Here is a 22,493-nt window from a genome sequence, read left to right on the forward strand (position 1 = left end):
TCTAGGCACTTTGCATATATTGCTTCATTAAATCCATACAACACAGGTAAGTAGGTGTTACATCCCCCATTTGGCTGATGAGGAAACTGAGGAGGCCACACAGCACATGGGATTAACCTGGGATTCTTAACTCTGGTCCACTGGACTCTGAGGATTTCAACTAGACCAAGCTGCTCTGTGGGATGGTGGGGCTGGACAAGAGAGAAGGACAGGACTCACATGAAGGGATTAAGTGGCACAGTCCCCACACAAGAAGCATGACCAGAGGAAAGGGAGTGCTGATAAGAAACTAGGTGCCCTCTTTATTCCTACTTTCTTGACCAGAAGTCAGACTTCCCGACATCCTGATGCCATGGCTTCCTGGCCTAGAGCCAGAGCTGGATTAGGAGGAGGACAATGAGGCGGCTGCCTGGAAGCCCATCTACAAGGCCGTGCCTAGTTCTGAATCACACTGGCTCCAGTTTAACTCAAGTTCCTCACGTGGTTCCATACTTAACTGGAGAATCCAGCCTACTCCTGGTGGAGCAGAGAGAACCCCCAAAGGCAACTTTTAAAACTCTCCAGCAATGACCTTCCTCTTTTGAATATCTTTGCAGTGTGTATGCCACCAAGCCTACATACAACCATTATAACACATAGAAAACAATAGCATCTCTTTTGGATGGTTTTATAAGGATTGAATTAGATAAAAGTCCTTAAGACAGAATCTGACATGAGATAAATACTAAGAAAAATGTTAGCATTATTTTGATATAACAATCCAGTGTAGATTCTGATGCTTTTGTAAAAACAAAGATTGGGAAAACAAAAGAAAAGTCTGGTTTCTTCTCCTTCACCTTTTTTTTTTTTTTTTTTTTTTTTTTAAATCTTTTTCTTTTTCCTTCTCTTGGAAGTGGTGAGACAACCACAGGTCAAAGCAGTGAGGCTGAGGGGTTGGTAGTGGCAGCAAAGCCAGAATCAGAGCAAAGGAGGAGGTGGGGCTGGGCAGAGACGGCTGGGGTGGTTAGGTGATTGGTTACCTACAGGAGGATTGAGCAAAGGTGTAACTATATTGAGGTAATGGAAGATGGGTTTCTTTCTATTGGAGAAAGTACTTGAAATATGGAGAGGGAAAGGCTAGAGAGAATCATTGGGGAGAGAGAAAGAGGAGAGAGAGAGAGAGAGAGAGAGAGAGAGAGAGAGAGAGAGAGAGAGAGGGAGAGAAAGATGAGTGATTTACTTTTGAAAGAACCGAGGATCAATGATGTCCTGATTGTCATTTGTATACCAAACACTGAGTCTTAGTTTCCAAATATCCTTCTCCACTAAAAAGATACAGTGCTCCTGGAAGAAATGGCTGATTCCAGGGCTAGGGCAAATAAAGTAACAGATGATACTGGAATACCTTTTTGTGCTGGGAAAAAAAGAAAGAGTTTAGAGAATGTTGGGGCTATATAACAAGCAAACAGAATCAGCCTAAAGGGGCTGGCACTGGACAAATCTGGGACAACCTAAACTTTAAAATACACAAGATAGGAAGGAATAGATTACACTCACTGAATAAAATGGAATCTGAGATAGACAGATAGATGATAGATAGACAGATAATAAATAAATAAATAATAGGAAATGTTTTCCTTATAGTAGAATGCCAACTAGTAAATGTAGAAGGGATGGAAATAGAAAATCACCATTTAGCAACAAATGGTGTTGGTTGGTTTAAGCATGATTCATCAATGGATGATACTGTTGGAGGGGTGAGGTCTGATGATAAATAGGATATTGACATGATATGCTAAGATCATGTCAATATCCTATTTATTGTCAGACCTTACCCCTTCAGAAACTAATCATATACCAAGGAAAGCCTGGATGACACAAAAGGTAATCAGTGTTAACATCAACCATCAGTAGACAGGTAAACAGCGTCTCTCCCCTTGATCACTACGAACCCTTAACCATTTCTGAGATATTTCTGCCAAAGGTTCATGTCTGAGTCCAGTTATGACACCCAGGATGAGGGGGGTCTTCTCAGAGATAAATAGAATAAAAGGCCTGTACCCTTTCAGACTTGGGAACTCTTTCAGATTGGAGAAGACCAAAGAGCTTGGACAACTAAATGCATTGTATATTCTTGGACCTGAGAGGCTAACTGGAACCCTTACGTTTGTGTCAAATTTGTCAGAAGTGTGGGCGACGTGGAAATCCTGAGATCTGAGACTGTGCCCTCAACCTGCGCAGTCTGTGCTACCTCCAGAATTGCATTGTGAAGTGCACCAATCCTTCAGGAGCACCTGGACAGCAATCAGGTTAACCATCACATGTGGCAGAGAGAGAACTCACTTAGGAGTCACACAAATCCTGTCTAACCCCAGTTCTGACACTTCCTTCTAATAGAATGACGAACACCCTGAGCCACAGTCTCCTTCCTGCTGTCTCTACCCTTGCCTTCTGATGCTGCAGAATGATTCCTTCATTCAAACCATCCGTGACAATCTATGATACACTCACTCTGCAAAGCATTGTTAGGAGCCCAGTGCCCACACAGAGCCCTCCCCTCAAGAAGCTTCTGTTTAGTGGTTAGGCAGAAGAAAGTAGCTTAAATTGAGAATGTCCCAGAGTTAGGTAGGGAGTCTGTGGGTTGTTTGTTTTGTTTTTGTTTTGTTTTGTTTTTAATATTTCTAATTTATTTTAGTGAGAGAGGAAGGAAGAGGGTGAGAGAGAAATATTGATGTGAGAAAGAAACAGAAATTGGTTGCCTACCTTAGGCACCCTGACCGAAGATCAAACCCACCTGGAATTGAACCAGCAACCCTTCAGTGCATGAGACAACACTCAACAAACTGAGCCACACTGACCAGGGTGGGAATCAGTTTAAATGAAGAAAAAAATGAGGTCTGACATGATCTCACTGTGGAGACTTTTGGATCAGCCCTTCTTCCCTCACCCTTTACTGCCACTTCCCAAATATTCCCATAGCTCCTCAAGCAAATGGTGGGAACACCAAAATCAGCCCTCTACCCACAGCTCAGATTGCAGATAATAAGTCAATTATTTCTTTCTCTACTAGAGGCCTGGTGCATGAAAATTTGTGCACTGGGGGAGGCGGTCCCTCAGCCCAGCTTGCACCCTCTTGCAGTCTGGGAGGCCTTAGGGGATGTCCGACCGACTGCTTAGGCCCACTTGGCCTGCCACTGCTGCCGTAAACCTCCCTCTGTGGGAGCTTACCAGATGGGCCGATCAGGGGACGGCATCAGCACCAGCAAGCGGTGGGCCCTGCCCCCACTATCACCCCTCCGCTGCTACCCTCTCCCCATTGCTGTCCCCATCCCTCTGCCCACTCGCATGTGCCTTGGCTGGCCTGCTCCACCCCCCACCAACCGGTAGTTCTGCCATTCAGTCGGTTTGCATATTACACTTTTATTACATAGGATTAATAAACCACTTTTAAAAAACAACAATATAAGATGTCTACCTACTTACTAAATTGCCATATGTAACATAATAGGAAAAAAAGAAAAAGCTTGTCTTAATTTTATCAGTTGCCATTTAGATAAGACCAGGATTCTTTTTTGCTACAGGAAAACCTTTACTTCTGCTCATAAGAGAGCTTCTGAAAAGCAAGCTATCAGTTTGCCTGTGGCTTACAGCGTCTGGTGCTTCACTGCAAACAGGGGGATTTCTATGGCTTTCCTTCCTGATTAACATTGATTTATTGTCTTTATCAAGTGGTGTGAAGACCCCAAACTGCCTTTGCCTCTCTCCCTCTTCTCTGGCATTTCCTCTTCTAGGTCAGAAACAAAGAAGGGTTGTATGCTTATCCCCATGCCCATGGTAATTTCTCCCCCCCCCTCTTCCCACCCAAAAAAAAAAATGTCACCCAAGCAGTTAGTTACTCAATCCACTTTCTCTTCCTTTATTTGTACTCAGCTACATTCCCCCTCCCCCCGTCAGAAATTAATTTTTGTAAACAGCATGAGGAATGGTTTAAAATTAATTTGTTTTTATAAGGATGTCTAACATTAGGTGACTAACTATATGTGTGGGGATGTTTCTCACCTCTTTTTCTGTTCCTATGATCTAATAGTCTATCCTTATACCTCAGACACATTTTATAACTTCGATAGCAATCACTATAGTCTTGTCCACCTTTTTATTTAAGCAAAACACCACCCAGCCTATGTGGTTCATTTGTTGAGTGTTGACCCATAAACCAAGAGATCATGGTTGGATTCCTGGTCATGGCACATGCTCGGGTTGTGGGATATGCGGAACATGATGTTTCTTTCTTTTCTTTCTTTTTAAAAAAATATATTTTATTGATTTTTTTTTTTTTTTTTTTTACAGAGAGGAAGGGAGAGGGATAGGAAGTTAGAAACATCGATGGGAGAGAAACATCGATCAGCTGCCTCCTGGGGATGTGCCCGCAACCAAGGTATATGCCCTTAACCAGAATCGAACCTGGAATCTTTCAGTCCGCAGGCCAACACTCTATCCACTGAGCCAAACCGGTTTCCACACATGATGTTTCTAAAAACTCAGCTACTAATGGGTCAACACCATGACCTCTTGGTTCCTGGGTTGATGCTCAACCAATGAACCACACCAGCCAGGCTAGTAAAATATCATTAAACTGTGTCCCTAAAAAAAAAAAAAAAAAAAAGAGGTATTTTGAAGTTCTAATAGCCAGGATCTTATAATGTGACCATATTTGTAAATATGGTATTCACAGACTAATCAAATTACAAGGAGGTCATTGGGATAATTCCAATCCAATATGACTGATGTCCTTATAAAAAGGGGACAATTGAACATAGACAGGCACAGAGGGAGAATGTCAGGGGAAGATGGAGGATTTGAGTACTGTGTCTACAAACCAAGGAAGGCTGAAGATTGCCAGCAAGCCACCGGCAGCTTGTGAGAAGTAAGGAAGTATCCTTCTCTTAAGAGTTTCAGAGGGAGGATTGAAACCCTTGATCTTGGGCTTCTAGTCTCCAGTTTCAGAGAAGCCCAGCCCAACTTCTGTTGTTTCAAGTCACCTCATTTGTGGCACTTTATATTATGACGCCCTAAGAAACTAATATAGACATTTACCAATTAAAATTAAGACTATTGGCCATATTTGTCTTCCTAACCTTTCAAATCAAGGTCAGAAGCCAAGCCTTACATATGCTATCATGCCCAATTCCAAGCCCAGGCCTGGCACAGGGAAGGCCCTCAACTACTTGAGGAAATGAATAATGGCCAGCTCCCTGCATAACAAGCTGAGGTTCTGAAGGATAGTGACCTACCATCGAAAATAGTCAAGAGATCAGGAGTATGGTGATAGATACCACCACAGGCTTTGAAGTCTACAGGACCTGGCACCTGACCTCCATTTCCCCGTCTGTAAAATGGGGGAAATAACTTTTCAGTTATGGGAATTTGGATGGCATTAGATAACATGTGGTATAAATAAAAAGAACAGATATCCTATATAATAAAGAGGTAATATGCAAATTAACTGTCATGCCCTCGCACAAGATAGCCACCCCCATGTAGTCACAAGATGGCTGCTACAAGATGGCTGGCGGGGTTGGGGGGCAGTTGTGGGCGATCAGGCCAATAGGAGAGGGCACTTGGGAGTGACCAGGTTGGCGGGGGAGAGCAGTTGAGAGCGACCAGGCCAGCAGGAGAAGGCAGTTGGGGTGACTGGGCCAGCAAGGGAGGGTAGTTGGGGACAACCGGGCCAGCAGGGGAGCAGTTAGGTGTCAACCAGGCTTGCAGGGGAGTAGTTAGGGCGTAATCAAGCTGGGAGGTAGGGGCAATCAGGCAGGCAAGCAGGCAGGTGAGCACTTAGGAGCCAGCAGTCCCAGACTGTGAGAGGGATGTCCGACTGCCAGTTTAGGCCTGATTCCTGTGGGCTTAAATTCTAAACCAGCAGTCAGACATTCCCGGAGGGGTCCCAGATTGGAGAGAGTACAGCTGAGCAGAGGGACATCCTCCCCCCCACCCCCACCCCCATGCACAAATTTCGTGCACCAGGCCTCTAGTTAAATTATAAGCATGTGACACTGCCCCCCCCCCCCCTTCCACCTTCTAAGGTGATTTCCATGCATCACTCAACTCTTGGACTTCTTGTTTGTTTGTATTATAATAAACAGGATCTATAGTATATGAAATAATATACAAAGTATGGCAGTAATAGAAGCAGAAACAAACTATTTCAGAATGTAATATATCAAAATGAGAACAGTGTTCTCTTGGGTTAGTGCAATTATGTACATGAGAATTTTTATTCTCCCAGGTTTCCTGTATTTGAACTTTTATATATAATGTGGTAGTTAAGAGAATGGCCTCAGAGTCAGAAACTATTTCATCTCTGATGTACTTTGTGACTTTGGGCAAATTAACTTCTCTGATTGGTCATTTGTAAAATGTAAAATATTCATCTTTCATAGGGTTCTTTTGATAATAAAATGAGATGGTATCAGTAAGGAACTTAGCATAGGGCTCTGCATACAGTAGTGATAAAGAAAATGTATTATTATTATTATTATTATTGAATGAACATGTATTCACTTTATATATTGTTAGGTTTTATTTGCTCATATTTTGTTAAGGATTTTTGCACGTATGTTCATGAGCAATGGTGGTCTGTAGTATACTGTGCATATATTCATTTTATAATTGTAGAAAATCTCTTCAAAAATAAATGTTTAAGTTTAGATGTGATAAGCTTGGTTTCACAGATTAGGCATGAAAAATTCATAGTGAAATAAGAGGAGCAGACATCATCTTCCAACTTGAGACAAATGCCATAGCTTATGCCTACATGCTTGGCTCACGTGCTAGCAAGTGGGACCTCAATCCTTCTGATAAGCTCAGTTTTTAAGAGGTGAATAAATTCTCTAAAACAAAAATGCTGACTAGATAGTAAATGTCACAAGGCTAAGAGAGCAAGAGAATAGCCAAAATTCACCCAGGTCTTGATAAAAGCTAAGTTGAACAGATAATTTGCCTTCTAGAGACTAAAAGATCAGATGTAAAAGCAGACCTTACTGGCATAGCCACAAAAATAAAATCTAGCCCTGGCTGGTGTTGATCAGTGGTTAGAGTGTCAGCCCATGCACCGAACGGTCACAGGTTCAATTTCAGGTGAAGAGCACAAGTCTGGGTTGCAGGTTCAGTCCCCAGCACTGGGCCTGGCAACCAATAGATGTGTCTCTCTCACATCAATGTTTCTCTCTCCCCTTCCTCCCTCCCACTCTCTCTAAAGATCAATGGGGGAAATATCCTAGGGTGAGGATTAACAAAAATAATAATATTAATTATAAAATAAAATCTACAACTATATAGATACTCATATGTTCAAACGTTTATTAAGCTCATAAAACTTAGACTGGAATCTTAGAGCCTTACATAAATTTAGAGATCACTTAAAATTGACTGTTTTTAAACAAAGAAACTGAGACCTGAGGCAGTCAGGTGACTTACTCAAGGATATATAAGGAATTCTATTTTAAACGAGCTGAAATTCTATTAACCCTCCTATATCCTATACTCTATCACCTATGATTGCTAATCTTCCCTCTAGCTAACTTCCTACTTGGTCTTTATATCAAATGATGCAGGAGATTACTGGTCTCATTTGAGTATTCTCTAGGCATCAGTTCATTTATTCATTCTACAAATATCTCCTGTGTATCTCCTGACTTAGGCTCTATATAGGCACTGGGATACAGTGGCAAATAAGACATAGCCCCCACACAAGGAGGCCACTTCTGCTTCGAGACAGACAAGTGCTAGAATGATGAAAATGGGAGTGCTCTGGCACCACCTCCAACCACGCAATGCCCATCTGCAGACTTTCTCTTCCCTTCAGCCCAGCCAGCCCTCTTCTGTCGCCCTCTCGTAGATCCTTTCACACTCACTACGTTGTGAGTTCTCAGACTCTAAAACAATGTCCTTATACTCTGGAGCCCTCCACCATTCCAGGATTGCTGATAATCCTTTCCCAGAGAGCGTGAGCCAGCTGGGTGTCCTGCATCCAGAGGTGGGGCAGCAATGGGTCCCAGCACCCCTGAGATTCTGATTCGGTGAATTGGGAATGGGACTTGGCATCCTCGTACTTTAAAAACTCTTCCGTGACTCAGATCATCTGCCTCAGCTGGGAACCCACCTGCTTGCCCTATTCACAGCACCTCTTGGGCATTTGCTGCCACAGACCCAAGCTACCACCCCCAGAATACACTAGGTCATCCAGAAACTCCTTCTCCTCCGCTGGAATTTGGACATTGAGATAGGGGATTTCAGCCAGCCTCTGTTGGCTTTATAACTAGAATCCACCCATTGATTCATTCATTCATCATTAAATAATTACCCATTAATGAATTCCACAGACTGGAGAAACAGAAGCAAAGTCCTTCTCTTATGCTGCTTATTTTCTATCAGGGGATGGGTTAAATAGTAAAAACAAACAAACAAATAAATAAATAAATAAATAAATAAATAAATAAATAATATCTCAGGTTCAGATAAATGCTAAGAAGACTCACAAAGAAGGTCAAGGCACCAGAAAGACAAGGGGCTGCTATTTCACATGAGGTGTTCAGCAAAGACCTCTCTGAAAAGGTGCATCTGCATAGATCCCCAGAGGGAGTAAGGAAGAGAGAAGTGGCCTTGTAGGGAAAGAGTCATCCAGGCAAAGGGATCAGAGAGCATAGAAGACCCAAGTTAGGTGTTTGGGAGGCCCCAGTGTGCTTGGTGCATTTAAGCAGATGTGAAGAAGCCAGTGGGGCTGGGGAGGAGAGAGCATGAAGGGAAGTGAGGGGAGAAAGCTAGGCCAGGCTTGTTTCCTGTAAAGGGCCAGGTAGAAATAGTTTAGGCTTTGTGGGCCATATGGCTTGTGTCACAACTACCCAGCTCTGCTATTGTAGCTCAACAGCAGGCCTAGACAATATGTAAACAAGTGAGTATGGCTGTGTTCCAATAAAACTTTATTTACAATAACAGGTGGTGGGCCATATTTGGCCTGCAGGCCATTGCTTGCTGACCTCCGTTGTAGACCAAAGTAAGGACTTTGGGTTTTACTTTGATTGAGCAGGACCATTGGAGAGTTTAAAGTAAAGCAGGGATGTGATCTAAGCTATACCTCAAATACTAGTATATCCCTCTAGCTGACCTGTGTTTTGAAAATCCCCATGGCTGCTACCTGTAGAATGTACCACAGGGGGATAAGGGGAGAAGCAGTTAGGAGGCAATAGTTAAGAGTTGCTAATGGCCTGGAACAGGGTAGAGGCTGTGGAGATGGCGAGAAGGAAATGGCCAGAATCCAGGTATGTTTTGATGGCAGGGTTGACAGGATTTCCTGATGTATTGGATACAGAATGTGAGAGAAAAAGAATCCAAGAATGACTCTGAGGTCTGTACCTTGAGACACAATTCACCAAGAGAACAGAAATGGTGAGAATGGCCTGGCAGCTGAGAATCCTGAGCAGCCATGGGGAAAAGAGACTTTCAACAGCTATGCTCTGTAGTCATTTCCCGGTACAGTCTTGAGCTTCAATGTGGGTGCACAGAGGTGTGCAAATTGCTTGCTCACCTGCATACTGTATACACAGGTCTGTCTACAGCTGAGTGGGGGTACCAGCGACACACACTGTGATCCTGATGGCTGAGGTGGGCTGAATGGTGGAACCTAAGATATATGCCCATGCCCTAACCCAGCAGTGGGGAACATTTTTCTACCAAGGGCCATTTGGATATTTACGACATCGTTCACGGGTCATACAAAATTACCAACTTAAAGATTAGCCGGCTGTATTTAGTCAAACATCTAATTAATTCATCCCTAATACCTTGACAGGACCAGACCAAATGATTTTGCAGGCCTTCTACGGCCCACGGGCCAGACGTTCCCAGCCCTGCCTTAACCCATGGAGCCTGTGATGCGACCTCATTAGGAAAAAAGAGTCTTTGCAAATGTAATTAAGTTAAAGATCTCACGATGAGATCATTCTGGACTGTCTGGGTGGCTCCTAAGTCCAATGACGTGTCCTTAGGAAAGACACACAGAGAGAGGAGGAGAAGGGGATGTGAAGACAGAGGCAGCCATAAACCACGGAAGCAGGAGCCACCAGAAGCTGGAGGAGGCGAAGGGAATTCCTCCCATGCGGCCTTTGGGGGAGACACAATCCTGCCGACCTCTCAAGATTGGGCTTCCAGCCTCCAGAACTGTGAGAGCATGTGTTCCTGTTGTTTCAGGACACCCATTAGTCTGTAATTTATTACCTCAGCCCTAGGAACCAAGTGCAATGGCTATACAAGTTCTGAGTTCTCAACACACCTAAGGCAGTGGTCGGCAAACTCATTAGTCAACAGAGCCAAATATCAACAGCACAACGATTGAAATTTCTTTTGAGAGTCAAAATTTTTAAACTTCTTCAACATAGACTCGCCCAGGCCATGGTATTTTGTGAAAGAGCCACACTCAAGGGGCCAAAGAGCCGCATGTGGCTCACGAGCTACAGTTTGCCAACCACGAACCTAAGGGATAATTTTTTTAAAAAGTGATGGATGAACAAAATAATAAAAAAAAAGTTAGCATCACTCATCCCACTCTGAAAGCATTCATGTTGATGTGATAAAAGACTATCTAACCAGGACATGCAGCAAAGCGACTGCCAGATTAAAAATAGAAATGTAAGCGCGGGCACCGACTGCTAATTTGTTGATGTAACGAATGCGGTCACGGAGACAAAGAGGGGCCCGGAACTCTGTGTGCATGCCTCGCGCCCCCATCTGCAGACACCTGTGGGTAAGGGCGCTGGCCTGGTGAGCACACACAGGAAACGGGGAGCGGGCGCAACAAGAAGGTCCTGGTGATTGCACCTCTTTTTGTATCACTGTGAGTGTCTCTGTGGCATCAGTTTGTGGTTTCCTGACTGAACCCTTTCTTCTCAGGTTTCCAGAGACTATTCTCACATACCCCAGGCTGGCTTCATTTATTCTCTTTAGGGTAACCTTTCTTTTAGAAACAAAAACTTCCCAGGACAGGGAATCATGCCTTTCTCCCCTCTGGCACCTCAACCCAGTGGTCTTCCTCCTAGTGGCATCTGAAGGAAGGCATCGGGTTTGTTCCGGAAACTCAGAACCTGAGCGGATGCACTGCGGGCTGGCGGCTGCTCTTCTGACCACATGGAGCGGTTGGCCGGGTGTCTTAGCTCCATCTGCTACGACACAATACCAGAGACCGGGCAGCCTAAGTGACAAGCAGATATTTCTCATCGTTCTGGAGGCTGTGAGGTCCCACCTCAAGGTGCTGGTGGTTCTGGTTTCTGGGGAGGGCCCTCTTCTCATTTGCAGGTGGCAGCCTTCCTGCTGTGTCCTCACATTTTGGGGATAGAACTCTCGTCGCTTCACCTTTTTTCAAAGCCTGTGGGCACGTCAAAGACGTGGGCACGTCTGGGTGGCACTGATCCCATCATGGGAGCCCTCTTGACTTCAGCCAAACCTAATCACCTCCCACAGGCCCCACCTCCTCATACCATCACATTGGGACTTCCACATAGGAACTGGGGGTGGGAGACACAAACACCCAGTCCATCACATCCCGTGTCTGGTTAAGTGGTGGATTTAAACAATAAGCTAAATGGGATGGTTTTCTAATGAGTATAGGGCAGAATGGGCCACAATAGCTGAAATCTGCTTCTCTGGGATGTGTTGTGTGGCCTAAATTTACTCGGGAGGGCAGTGAGTACAAGTGTGTGCAGAACAGGCTACATTTGGGATTGGATTCTGCCCTTCTTACACATCGGGCAAGTGACACACGACAGACACCCCTGCAGCCTGGGAGCCTTGTTTTGGGGGGAGGGGACACAACTGGACCTGGTGGGGAGGGCACGGGTTGTCTCAGGCATCCCCTCCCAGGAATGAAAATGGGTTCTAAGTGGGGTGATGCTTCAAAATGAGGGTGACTGTGGCTTTCTAGCGTGATAGAGGCTGGCTGAGGAACAGGGTCTTGGATGTGGGGTCCTGCCTGCACCCTGGGAACCACACCATGTCACAGAGAAGTGCCTGCTTTGCTGCTTAAGATCCTCCTTGGGTGACACAGATGATCCGGTGATGGACAGAGATCAGGCCAGTGCAGAGAGTGGGTCAGCTGAGGTTAGCCAGAGAGAGGAGCCACCACGAGCCAGCACATTGGTGTGAGGCAGACAGAGGAGCAAATGCAGCACTTAGAAGTAGGTGACCATATCATTTATCCCCAGAATCATGGTGCTCTTGAGATTGGCAGGGGCACTGTTAACAGTCATCCCTGGACAGTGTGTGTAAGCTAGGACTGTCTGAGACAAGCCAGGACACATGGTCAACTTACCCAACACACCCTAGAAAAGAGTAAGTGAAGAGAAAGGAGAAAGGAGAAAGGAGAAGAGTGTGGGAGGCAGAGAGAATATGAAAGAGAGGCTGTAAGAGTCAGAGAGACGCCCTGTGTGGGCACGTCTGGGTGGCACTGTGCTGGTTGTTTACAAAGTGTTATCTTAACCCCTTTCCCAGACAAGCAAATTAGCATGTGAGAGAAATATACAGTGATAGAAGCCTCCGCTCGTTACAGACATGCTGAGCCTCTAAACAATTTCCAATGGATAGCAAACAAAGGGGAAATGAAAAATCGAGAAGAGCAACATTTAGCATGTTGCTTAATTCTCTTCAACCCCTGGCCTAAGGACAAAAGCCAGCACTTACTCACCCAGCTTTTAACAGCACAGAGAAAGAATCATGAGGCTATTATATTTGCATAGAAAAAAAGTGGAGGATAAAAGTGAACACATGAATTCAGCAAGTATGCATGGAGTAACTGTGATTTGGAAATGTGCTACAAATGGACCATCCCAAGGTGGTTCTTGATTGCTTCTATTTCATCAGACACAGCAAGATGGGGGTGCCAGAACTTCAAGAGTGTTCCTATGGAAGGCCACGTGCTTAAAAGGGCTGGCAGCATGCTGAGCAGGGGGAAGATGGTGAAAGAAGATATGGAGCTAAAAGTAGAAAGTTCCATCAAAGAACAAAGCCCAGCTAAGGAAAGAAAGCTGGAGAAGAGGGCTGGAAGCAGGGGTGGGAGGGGCCACCCTAGGAGGAGAGCCTCAGGCGGGGAAGCTGGGTATGGAGCTCTAGGCCTGGATGCAGCGTCCACAATGAGCCCTTGAATAGCAAAGCTGTTCCTCTATGTTTGGGCCAAGCTCTTCTGTACTCTCTCCTCTCACAGAACCTCTTTCTTCCTGTGAGAGCACTTGCCTCCACTTGTTGTAAAGGTTCATTCATTCGTGTGAGTCACTGTCGGGCTCACCTTTGACCTGGACGCTCCATGAAAGCAGGGAGTGCATCTGTGTTTTGGGGTATATCATAACAAGCACAGTGCCGGTACATGGGGCACTCAACAAATACTTGTGAAATGAATGATGATATTATTCGGGACTCGTTCATAAGTGATCTCACCCACAGCCATGGCTTCAACCACTCTGCAGAGGCTGACAATGCTCAAATGTCTGTCTCTGGCCCAGTTCTTGCCTCAAGAATCATGTATCAAAGAGTCTGCTCAATATTTTCACATGAAAATGTGAGAGCATCTCAATTGCACTGATGGGTCCAAAACTGAACTTGTGAATGCCCCACTCCTCAATTAGTTTCTCCTGAAATGTTCTTCATTTTAGGAAGTGGGGCCCTGTCCACCTGTACCAGGGCTTCCAGTCTTTACACCTTCTTCTTCTTCATTCCTGTATCTCTTGTCCATCAGCAAAACCGTTCATTTCTATTCTCCTGGATTACCTGCATTACAATTACTTTTCTCTGTACACCATGGTGGTTAAGAGTGTAGACTCTGGAGGTGGGTTGACTGGCTTTGAAAAAACAGGTCCTAGCACTTAACTAGGAATTTGCTTAACTCCTCTGGACCTTATTTCCTTGTATACAAAATGGAGATAATAATAACAGTATGTGCTTCATAGGGCTTTTTGTGTTTTGTTTTGGTTTTTTCTTTGAAAAATCAATAGGATAATGCATAAGCTGTGCTTCAAAAGTGCTAGCTGCTGTCATCACCACCACCACCTTGACCTTTGGCAGCAGCATTACCATCATCATCATCATCATCACCATCATCATCACCACCACCACCTCATCATCAATCCTCATCACCACACCTCACCGTTGTCACCACCACCACCACCATCACCATCAACACCATCATAAACATCATTATTACCATCATTATCATTACCATGGCTATATCCCAATCTAAGATACCATCATCTGAATTACTGCAATACCACCTAACATCTCCCCACATCCATTCTGTTCTTCTTCCAATCTATTTGCCACTATGTGACCCAAGTGATCTTTTAAAAATGCAACCTGACATCATTCATATGCTTAAATGATATCAGTGACTTCCCACAAAATCCAAAATCATGGTTTAAATAGCCAATCTTGGCAATTCTTTAGCCTCAAATATGCCCTGTGCCTTACCACTCCAGGACCTTCTACTGGTAAAACTCTGCAATGTTGCTTATATTCATTGTTTCTCTGAATGCACAGTGTCTTCTGCCCCATCTCTCTACTGAAGATTTCTAGCAAAAAGTCATTATTGCACTTGTTACTGAATAAAGTAAACCTATTTTTAGCCTTATCTGATTTGATCTTTCTGAGTGTCTGATACTACTAACCACTCTTTCCTCAAATTTTCTTCTACCTTTGCCTCCCCTGCCTGTTCTTTTGTTTATTTTTATCTTTCTCTGGGTGATTTCTCTTTTTCCTTCACCTGATCCTCCTTCTCTACCAGCCTCTAAAAATAAATAAATAAATAAATAAAAATGATTTCCTAAGATTTCCTAATTGAAACACTTTTTCTCTTACTCTACTTACTATCTGTGGGTGATTCTATCCATTCACATGGTATCCGTTGCTTAATGACTTTTGAATCTTCAACTGTAGGTCCTTTCTCCCTCCTGAGTTCCAGGTCCACTTTCCTCCATGAAGGTGTTTTCAATAAACACAACACATGTTAAAGCTGAAATCTTAGAATACCCTTTCTCTGTTAGCTCAATGAATGGTACCATCACCCATTCAGTTGCCCAGGCAAAAGCTTGAGTCATCCAGTCTCCTACCTTTATCTCCCTCCCTACATCTAGTTAATCATCAAATTCTGTTGATTCTGCCTCCTTAGATGGACTCATCTCTGTTCCCAAGACCACTTCCTTACTTCAAGGCCTCGTCATTTCTCACTAGCACTGTGGCCACAGCTTCCTAGCCCCATTCCTTTTCAGCAGCCTTTCCTCTCTCCTGCCTTTTTGTACTGCTATCAAAGTTTAGGGAAAAGAGATTCCTAAATTACTTTTCCAGAGAACTAGTGGCCCAACATTTTTTTTAAATATATATTTTATTGATTTTCCACAGAGAGGAAGGGAGAGGGATAGACAGCTAGAAACATCGACCAGCTGCCTCTTGCATACCCCCTACTGGGGATGTGCCCGCAACCAATGTACATGCCCCTGACCAGAATCGAACCCGGGACCTTTCAGTCCACAGACCGACACTCTATCCACTGAGCCAAACCGGTTTCGGCTAGTGGCCCAACTTTCAAAAGAAGGGGTTCTTAGGCAATTAAGAAATGGCTTAAGCAAACAGCCCCTCTGTGGTCCTTTCTTAGTGATCCACCATGCATATAAGCATATTTAATGTTCTGATAAGTCTTGTTGCAAAGAAGTCCGTTCAGAATTGTTTAATCAAGCATCTCTCAAAATTCTTTGACCATAAAACTCCCTTTCCAGGATACACTTCCTAATATCCTTCAGGATACTATGGACTATTCAAAACATAAATCTGATCATTTTACTTCTCTATTTGAAAATATGACAGGTAAGTGGATAAACGCCAGGAAAAAACTCTTAGAGATTGCTGAGCAGAGTAACAACTAATACCCACATAATCAGTTGGCTTCCAATGATTGAGCTCCTACTTTATGTAAGCACTTCTCACTTACCATCTCTAATCCTTACAACAAGCTACAGGTGGGCACAATCCCCAATGAGGAAACTGAAGCCAGATTGGCTAAGAGTTGGGTGTAAGGCCATATAAACAATAAATAGAGAGCAGTATTTGGCTCAAGGTCTAGGTGGCTTTAAAGCCATGGCTACTTGTAATAAATAAGTGATATTTTGCCTGCAGGATTGGAAACAGGAAAAACATGAAGGCTTGAACATAAATTCCTAGAAGGCCCCACAACTTTCTTTGTTTTCCATCTCTTTTCTCATAACCCTCCTGATAGTGCCTTAGGTGCTAGCCATTCTTTTTGGGTCTCATTGCCCAGCAAGACATCAGACAGGTTCAGGAAAGCCTCTCCCCTGCTTAAAAACTGTGTTTCTTCCTAGTGGCTGAACAAGTCCAATTCCTCAGCCTGATATTCCAGACCCTTTCTTATCTGCCATCAACATTTCATTTCTGATCTTGACTTTTCACACTTTTCTAAATATAACCCACGTTCCAGTCTAACAGAACTACTCACTGTTTAGCAGACTCCCTGCCTTTGTTCTTGCTGTTCCTGCCTCGTGGAAAGCCCTCTGCTCTCCTCAGAGCTGGCTTCAAATCTGCCTATCCTTCTGGACCCTTTGCATCAACTCCACAGAACACATTCTGGTCTGGACCATCCAGATGCTCTCTGGTTTTCAGTAGAAAGTCAGGAAGGTGCCCTGAAATTTGGAGGTCAGGTTGACTTCTGAAAATTACACCAGTAGGACCCACAGTGGATGGCATCAGCTATCTGTAAAGACGATACACCCAAAGGAAGGCTCAAGAAGGAGTTAAGGAGATACAAAAACATCCCTCTGGAAGAAGGTGCCCAGAGCTTGCTTACTCTAAGGACACAGTTGTACCTATATATCCGGAACCATGAGATGAGCAAAGAAGGCCCTAATCCAATCAGTTACAGGAAACAGAGAGAGTAACCAAACCATAATCAATTGTGATAACTGGCCAAGGCAGTGATCTAATCAATTACATTCTGCTCTGGTGTGTTGAAGCATAGTATGTGCTGTAATAGATGGAAGGCAGCCAAGCAGACAGATGTGCAGAGGTCCTGTGCTGCCAGCACCAATCCAAAGAGACACTCACTGAGCTCGGGACAGGGGAAGGATTGGTAATGAGAGGATTCATCCAGCTTTCTCAGGCCTGGTTAGTTTTCCCAAAAGTCCCTTGCTTCCTTTGTTCAAGGAAGCATCCCAGCCAGCAGCCTCTGGAGAACCAATTTGGCTTTCTTTTGCATCGTCAGAAAGGAATATTCTGGGCAGCAAAAAGGGATATCCTCATTGTATCTACCTCATGGGGTCATTGGGAAGATTCGGTGCGATAATGTTTGTAGAGGAATTGATCCAGGCGGTACATGGTAATTGTCCAATAAATGTAGGCATTTAAATCAATCACTGTATTGTAACTCTGTTTCTGATGACAAGTTCTTATACGTGTGGTTGAGCTGAAGCTGAACTGGTTTCCTGGTGCCCAGGTGTCCTGATGACGGTGGGCACCTGGACTTGCAAAACAGTTCCCGTGGCCCGGGATGAGAATGAGCCGATCACTTGAAGTATTGCCTCAGAAAGGTCTGCCAACCACTCACCTGTTCTAGGGCATCTCTAATTCATTATCACCCTCTCAATGCCCCCACCAGCTCCTGTATCTGAGCACCCAGGACACGGCTTGTACCATTTCTGTTCTATTTTCAATTCCATCACTTGTGTATCTCTCAATTCCAACTCCATCTGAGTGTAAACTCTTGGAGGGTGGGGGATCTTATGTCTCTTGCAGAAACTCAACTGTCATATATAGGTAATGAGTTGAATCAAAGACCAAGCAAATGATCTGGGGTTCTAATGAAAGCTATAAAACCTGTCCCCCAGGCTACTAGTGAGGTAGGTTGCAGACGCCTTGAGAGGAGGCCTGGCTCTGCAGGCTGAGAACTTCTCAGTTGGTGCCCCCAGCCCAGGGTGGCTGCCGGGGAGCCTGCTAGGCTGAAGGAGGGCCACTCAGCTGCTCTGAAGGATGGGGAGAGACAGACAAACAGACGGAGCAGGCACCGCCTGCCACACTCACCCGGATCTCGGTGTGCACAGTGCATTTAACCAGTTTGAAGTTCTTCCCAGAGTTGAAGCTGTTGCTGTAGAAGCAGACCTTGAGGATCCTCACGTCTTCCTTTTCCACATCTACTGGCACCACCACCATGGGCTCTGGGGGGCCTTCCGGCCGACATAGCGTGCCCACCTTTACTCGGCTCAGGGGCTGGGACACCCCAGACATCCTCTCAGACAGCAGCTAGGACCAGCACATCGCAATCCTGCAGGGACAGCAGAGAGACAGCCCTGAAGCGAGTCACGCAGGCCCACATGCCTCACCCCCCAGGGACAGCACCCAAGGAGCTGAGACCCACGCAAACAACGCCTTATCCCAGGCCCAGAAACCTCCCTGAAAGGCACTGGGGGGAGCTGAAACACAAAGCATCCGTGTGCAAAAACATCCGGGGACCATTTAAAACTCAGACCTGGAACTCCCAAGCGGTGTGCACCCTCTCCTAGGAGCCCCCTCTCTCCACTCCTTTTCTCTTCCCACGCTGGATCCTAGACAAGGGGCCCACACTTTGCAAACGAAGCTGTGAGAGGAGGCGGCCGCCGCATGGTTCCAAGGCACAGTGAGCAGAAAAAGCAAAGAGGATGGTGGAAAATAGCAGGAGAGAAGCAGGGACACGGGGGGAAAAATATGAGAAGAAACAGAATTGGAGAATGGGTGGCCTGGAGGGCACTGGAACGGAGACGGCAGGAAAGGGCCCAGGTGGGTGGCCAGGCTATCAGCTGATGGCTTTGTCTGCCTCCATCCGAAGCCACCACCAGCTGGAACTCTCTGGGCAGGAGGCCTCAAGCCCACAGGAACGCGCATACGGCACATTGTTCACTGCAGGCCGGAGAACTCAACAGGAACAGCACTCCAGCTGCCCAATCTGGGAGGGAGCTGGGCTGGGCCCCTGGAGGACCGGCCCAGTTCTGATGGCAGTGGGGTTGACATTTTTATAGACGATAAGAATCCTCGGGATCTCAGCAAAATGGGTCCTTTTGAGCCAGCACATCCCTGTTGGGTTTACCCCCCACTGGTCCAAAGCAGGGGTGCCCGAAGGGAACAATGGGAGTTCCAGCTGCTGATCAGTGGTATCAGCCTTATCTCTGCATTAGGATCCCCCGCAAAGGTGGTAAGAAAGCCAGGCCCTGTGCTCAGAGATCGCCACTAAGCTGGTGTGTGAGGAGGCCTGGAATTGGTATTTTTATGTTTCCTATGATTTTTCTAACATTCAGCCTGGGTTAGGAACCACTGTTCTAAACTAAACTTTGGTCTCTTTCTGAACCCACACTTACAGAAAGATTTCTCCCTTCTAACAAAAGACTGGGGTACAGGGGGAGAGGGACACTTAGGGGGACCTTTCTAGACCAGAAGAATTTTGGAATTGGCAATGTTAAAATATAAATGCATGTCTGGCCAGTGGTGCTTAGTGATTTGTGGCTCTATGAACCAGGAGGTCATGGTTCGATTCCCAGTTAGGGCACATGCCTTGGTTGCAGGCTCGGTCCCCAGTGCGGGGAGTGAAGGAGGCAGCTGATCAATGATTCTCTCCTAATCATTGATGTTTCTATCTCTCTCTCCCTCACCTTTCCTCTCTGGAATCACTAAAAATATTTTTTAAAGAGATGAGTACATTTGAAATGGTTACTTGAAACCTATATGATCTTATTTTTTAAAAATACAAATGTGGAATCAATATATTGGAAGCAGAAGTAAAACCCATGTTCATTCACACTATACTGGGCACCAGCAAGCAAGATGCACACACACACAGAGAGTCATTCTTCTGAAAAGCCCACTGTGTATGAGGAGACAGAAAGAGGGGCAGTGAGGGCAAGGGAAGGAGCAGGGTGAATCCCTTCCATGGGGGCAGGCAGACGCTGGCCTGAGTCCACAGGGCAACCAGAATTTGAGACAAGACAGATGGAGAAAAGAATCTTCAGTCTGTTTTATTTTAGAGATTAATATGAGTATGCTAGAAGTATCCGTGCATTTTCAACCATTATCTTCTGAGCATTTCCTGTGAGCTAATGCTCTGCTAGGTAAGTGGCATGTGCCTAACTTTCCCCAGACCCTCAGTAAAGACTCCAGAGGAAGTGCCTTGAGAGGAAACCCACTAGAGGAGTGGCAAGTGTGGGACAGAGAGGGCAAGACAGCCAAGGGAGGGTTATCGATTGAGTTACCAACACTTGGGCAGAGTGAATCCACAGAGCTAGCTACTCCTGCCAGGAAGGGAGGGATCTGGTCATTTACACACCACTTTTTTTTTTTTTTTTTTCAGTTTTTTGAATTTATTGGGTTATATTGGTTAAGAAGATGAGATGGTTTCAGGTGTGCAATTCTAGAATACATCATCTGTATATTGTATTGTATATTCACTATCACAAGTCAAGTCCTCTTCTATCACCAGTTATCTGCCCATACCCTCTTCAACTTCTTCACACCCACTTCCTCTCTGGTAATCACCATGCTGTTGTCTGTGTCTATGAGTTGTAAGGGGGTTTGGGGAAGGGGGAGGTTGTTGTTGTTGTTGCTAAATCCTTTCACCCTTCTCACCCAGCCCCCAATCCCCGTTCCCTCTGACAGCTGTCAATCTGTTCTCTGTCTATGAGTCTGTTTCCATTTTGTTTGTTAGTGTATTTTGTTCATTAGATTCCACATGTGAGTGAAATAATATGGTACTTGTCTTTCTCTGACTGGCTTATTTCACTTAGCATAATGCTCTCCAAGTCCATCCATGCTGTCACAAAAGGTAAGATTTCCTTCTTTTTTATGACCAAGTAGTATTCCATTGTATAAATGTACCATCGCTTTTTTTATCCACTCATCTACTGATGGACACTTGGGATGCTTCCAAATCTTGACTGTTGTAAATAATGCTACAATGAGCATAGGGGTGTCAGAATGGCTGTCATCAACAAATCAACAAACAACAAGTGTGGGTGAGGATGTAGAGAAAGTGGAACCCTCATGTACTGTTGGTGGGACTGCAAATTGGTGCAGCCACTGTGGAAAGCAGTATGGCGTTACCTCAAAAAATTAAAAATGGAACTGCTTTATGACCCAGTGATTTCCACTTCTGGGAATTTATCCCAAGGCACTGAAAACACTCATTTGAAAGAATATATACACACCACTTCTTACAGTCACCATTCCCAGCATTTCAGCCGGTTCTGCACCAGGGCAGTGGACTCAGGAGACAGAGGAAGTGCTCAGGCACAAAGATGCAGACACTGGCGTGAAGAAGTAAGTAGGAGAATACAGCAATGATGAGGCCCAAAGGGCTATCAGAGAGAACAATGACAGATCTGCCACAGGATGTGAAATTGACTCAAACATGTGTTGCCCCTAAAGAGCATACACTCCAGACATAGAGGTAAAGAGGCACAATATACACACAGGAAAGTAAATAGCCCACAGTGAGCCACAGTGCCAGTGAGCCAATGAGAGACCCTCCAGGGTCTCTCTGAAACACCAGAGAAGAGTATGAGAGAGAACAGTTGAGTAGAAATAAGATGTCAATTAAAAAAAAAAATAGCTAAGATTTGGAAACAGCCTAGTTGCCTGTCAGCAGATGTCTGGATCAGAAAACTATGGTACATCAACACAATGGAATACTATGCTACCATATAAAAGAAGGAATTCTTACCATTTGCAGCAACCTGGATGGAACTGGAAAGCATTATGTTAAGTGAAATAAGCCAGTCAATGAAAGAAAAACACCACATGATCTCACTCATTTGTGGATAATAAAGAACATTATAAACCTATGAACAATAAGATAGATACAGAGGCAAAAAAGCATCAAGCAGACTTTCAAATTACAGCAGGAAGGTTAGGGAGAGGTGGGGGAGATAAGAGATCAACCGAAGGACTTGTATGCATGCATATAAGCATAACCAATGGACGCAAAACACTGGGAGATGAGGGCATGCATGGGAGTGGGGTGGGGGTGGGGGCAATGGTTAAGATATGTACACATATAATACCTTAATTTTAAAAATATAGAGAAAAAAGATGTCAGTAAAATTAATGAGATCTGGTGAGTGCGATCTAAGAAACCCCATTTGAGCACATTCTGGGCATCGTTTTCTGAAGAGGAGAGTGAAGGAGATGAGCCCTCTCAGAGAGGCATAGAACAGGAGCAGGGACAGAGCAGGAGATTAGAAACCGGGGCCTGGCACAGAGGCCAGGGCAAAGTCTGGGGCAGAGAGGGGATAGGCAGGGGTTAGATCCCCTCCCCCCAGTGCTTTTATCCCTGCGCAGCTACAGCCAAAGGTGCAATGAAATGTGGCCCTTATAAACTTGAGGAACCAGGACGATGTAAACATGTAGCAAGGATGTGGAGCAACAGGAACTCTCACGCATTGCTGGTGCAAACTCTGGAA

At 44.9% G+C, this 22,493-nt stretch overlaps 1 protein-coding gene across 7 annotated transcripts in view; it reads right to left on the minus strand.

The window, feature by feature from the left end:
* PTK2B (protein tyrosine kinase 2 beta) overlaps positions 1–22,493 on the minus strand; it is a 115,420-nt gene that overhangs the window by 29,340 nt on the left and 63,587 nt on the right. For 5 of the 7 annotated variants that reach the window (XM_036423783.2, XM_036423782.2, XM_045576961.1 and 2 more), the window contains exon 2: positions 18,094–18,334. In XM_036423783.2, coding sequence (XP_036279676.1) covers positions 18,094–18,297 — 204 coding nt within the window. In that variant the 5' untranslated portion in view covers positions 18,298–18,334. Of the gene's footprint in view, positions 1–1,219; positions 1,394–16,516; positions 16,719–18,093; positions 18,335–22,493 lie in introns of those variants that run through there. The other 2 variants (XM_036423784.1, XM_045576962.1) reach the window with 2 other exon arrangements.

This window comes from Pipistrellus kuhlii, unplaced genomic scaffold (assembly GCF_014108245.1).
Source record: "Pipistrellus kuhlii isolate mPipKuh1 unplaced genomic scaffold, mPipKuh1.p scaffold_m20_p_8, whole genome shotgun sequence".
In the NCBI taxonomy this organism is placed as follows: Eukaryota; Metazoa; Chordata; class Mammalia; order Chiroptera; family Vespertilionidae; genus Pipistrellus; species Pipistrellus kuhlii.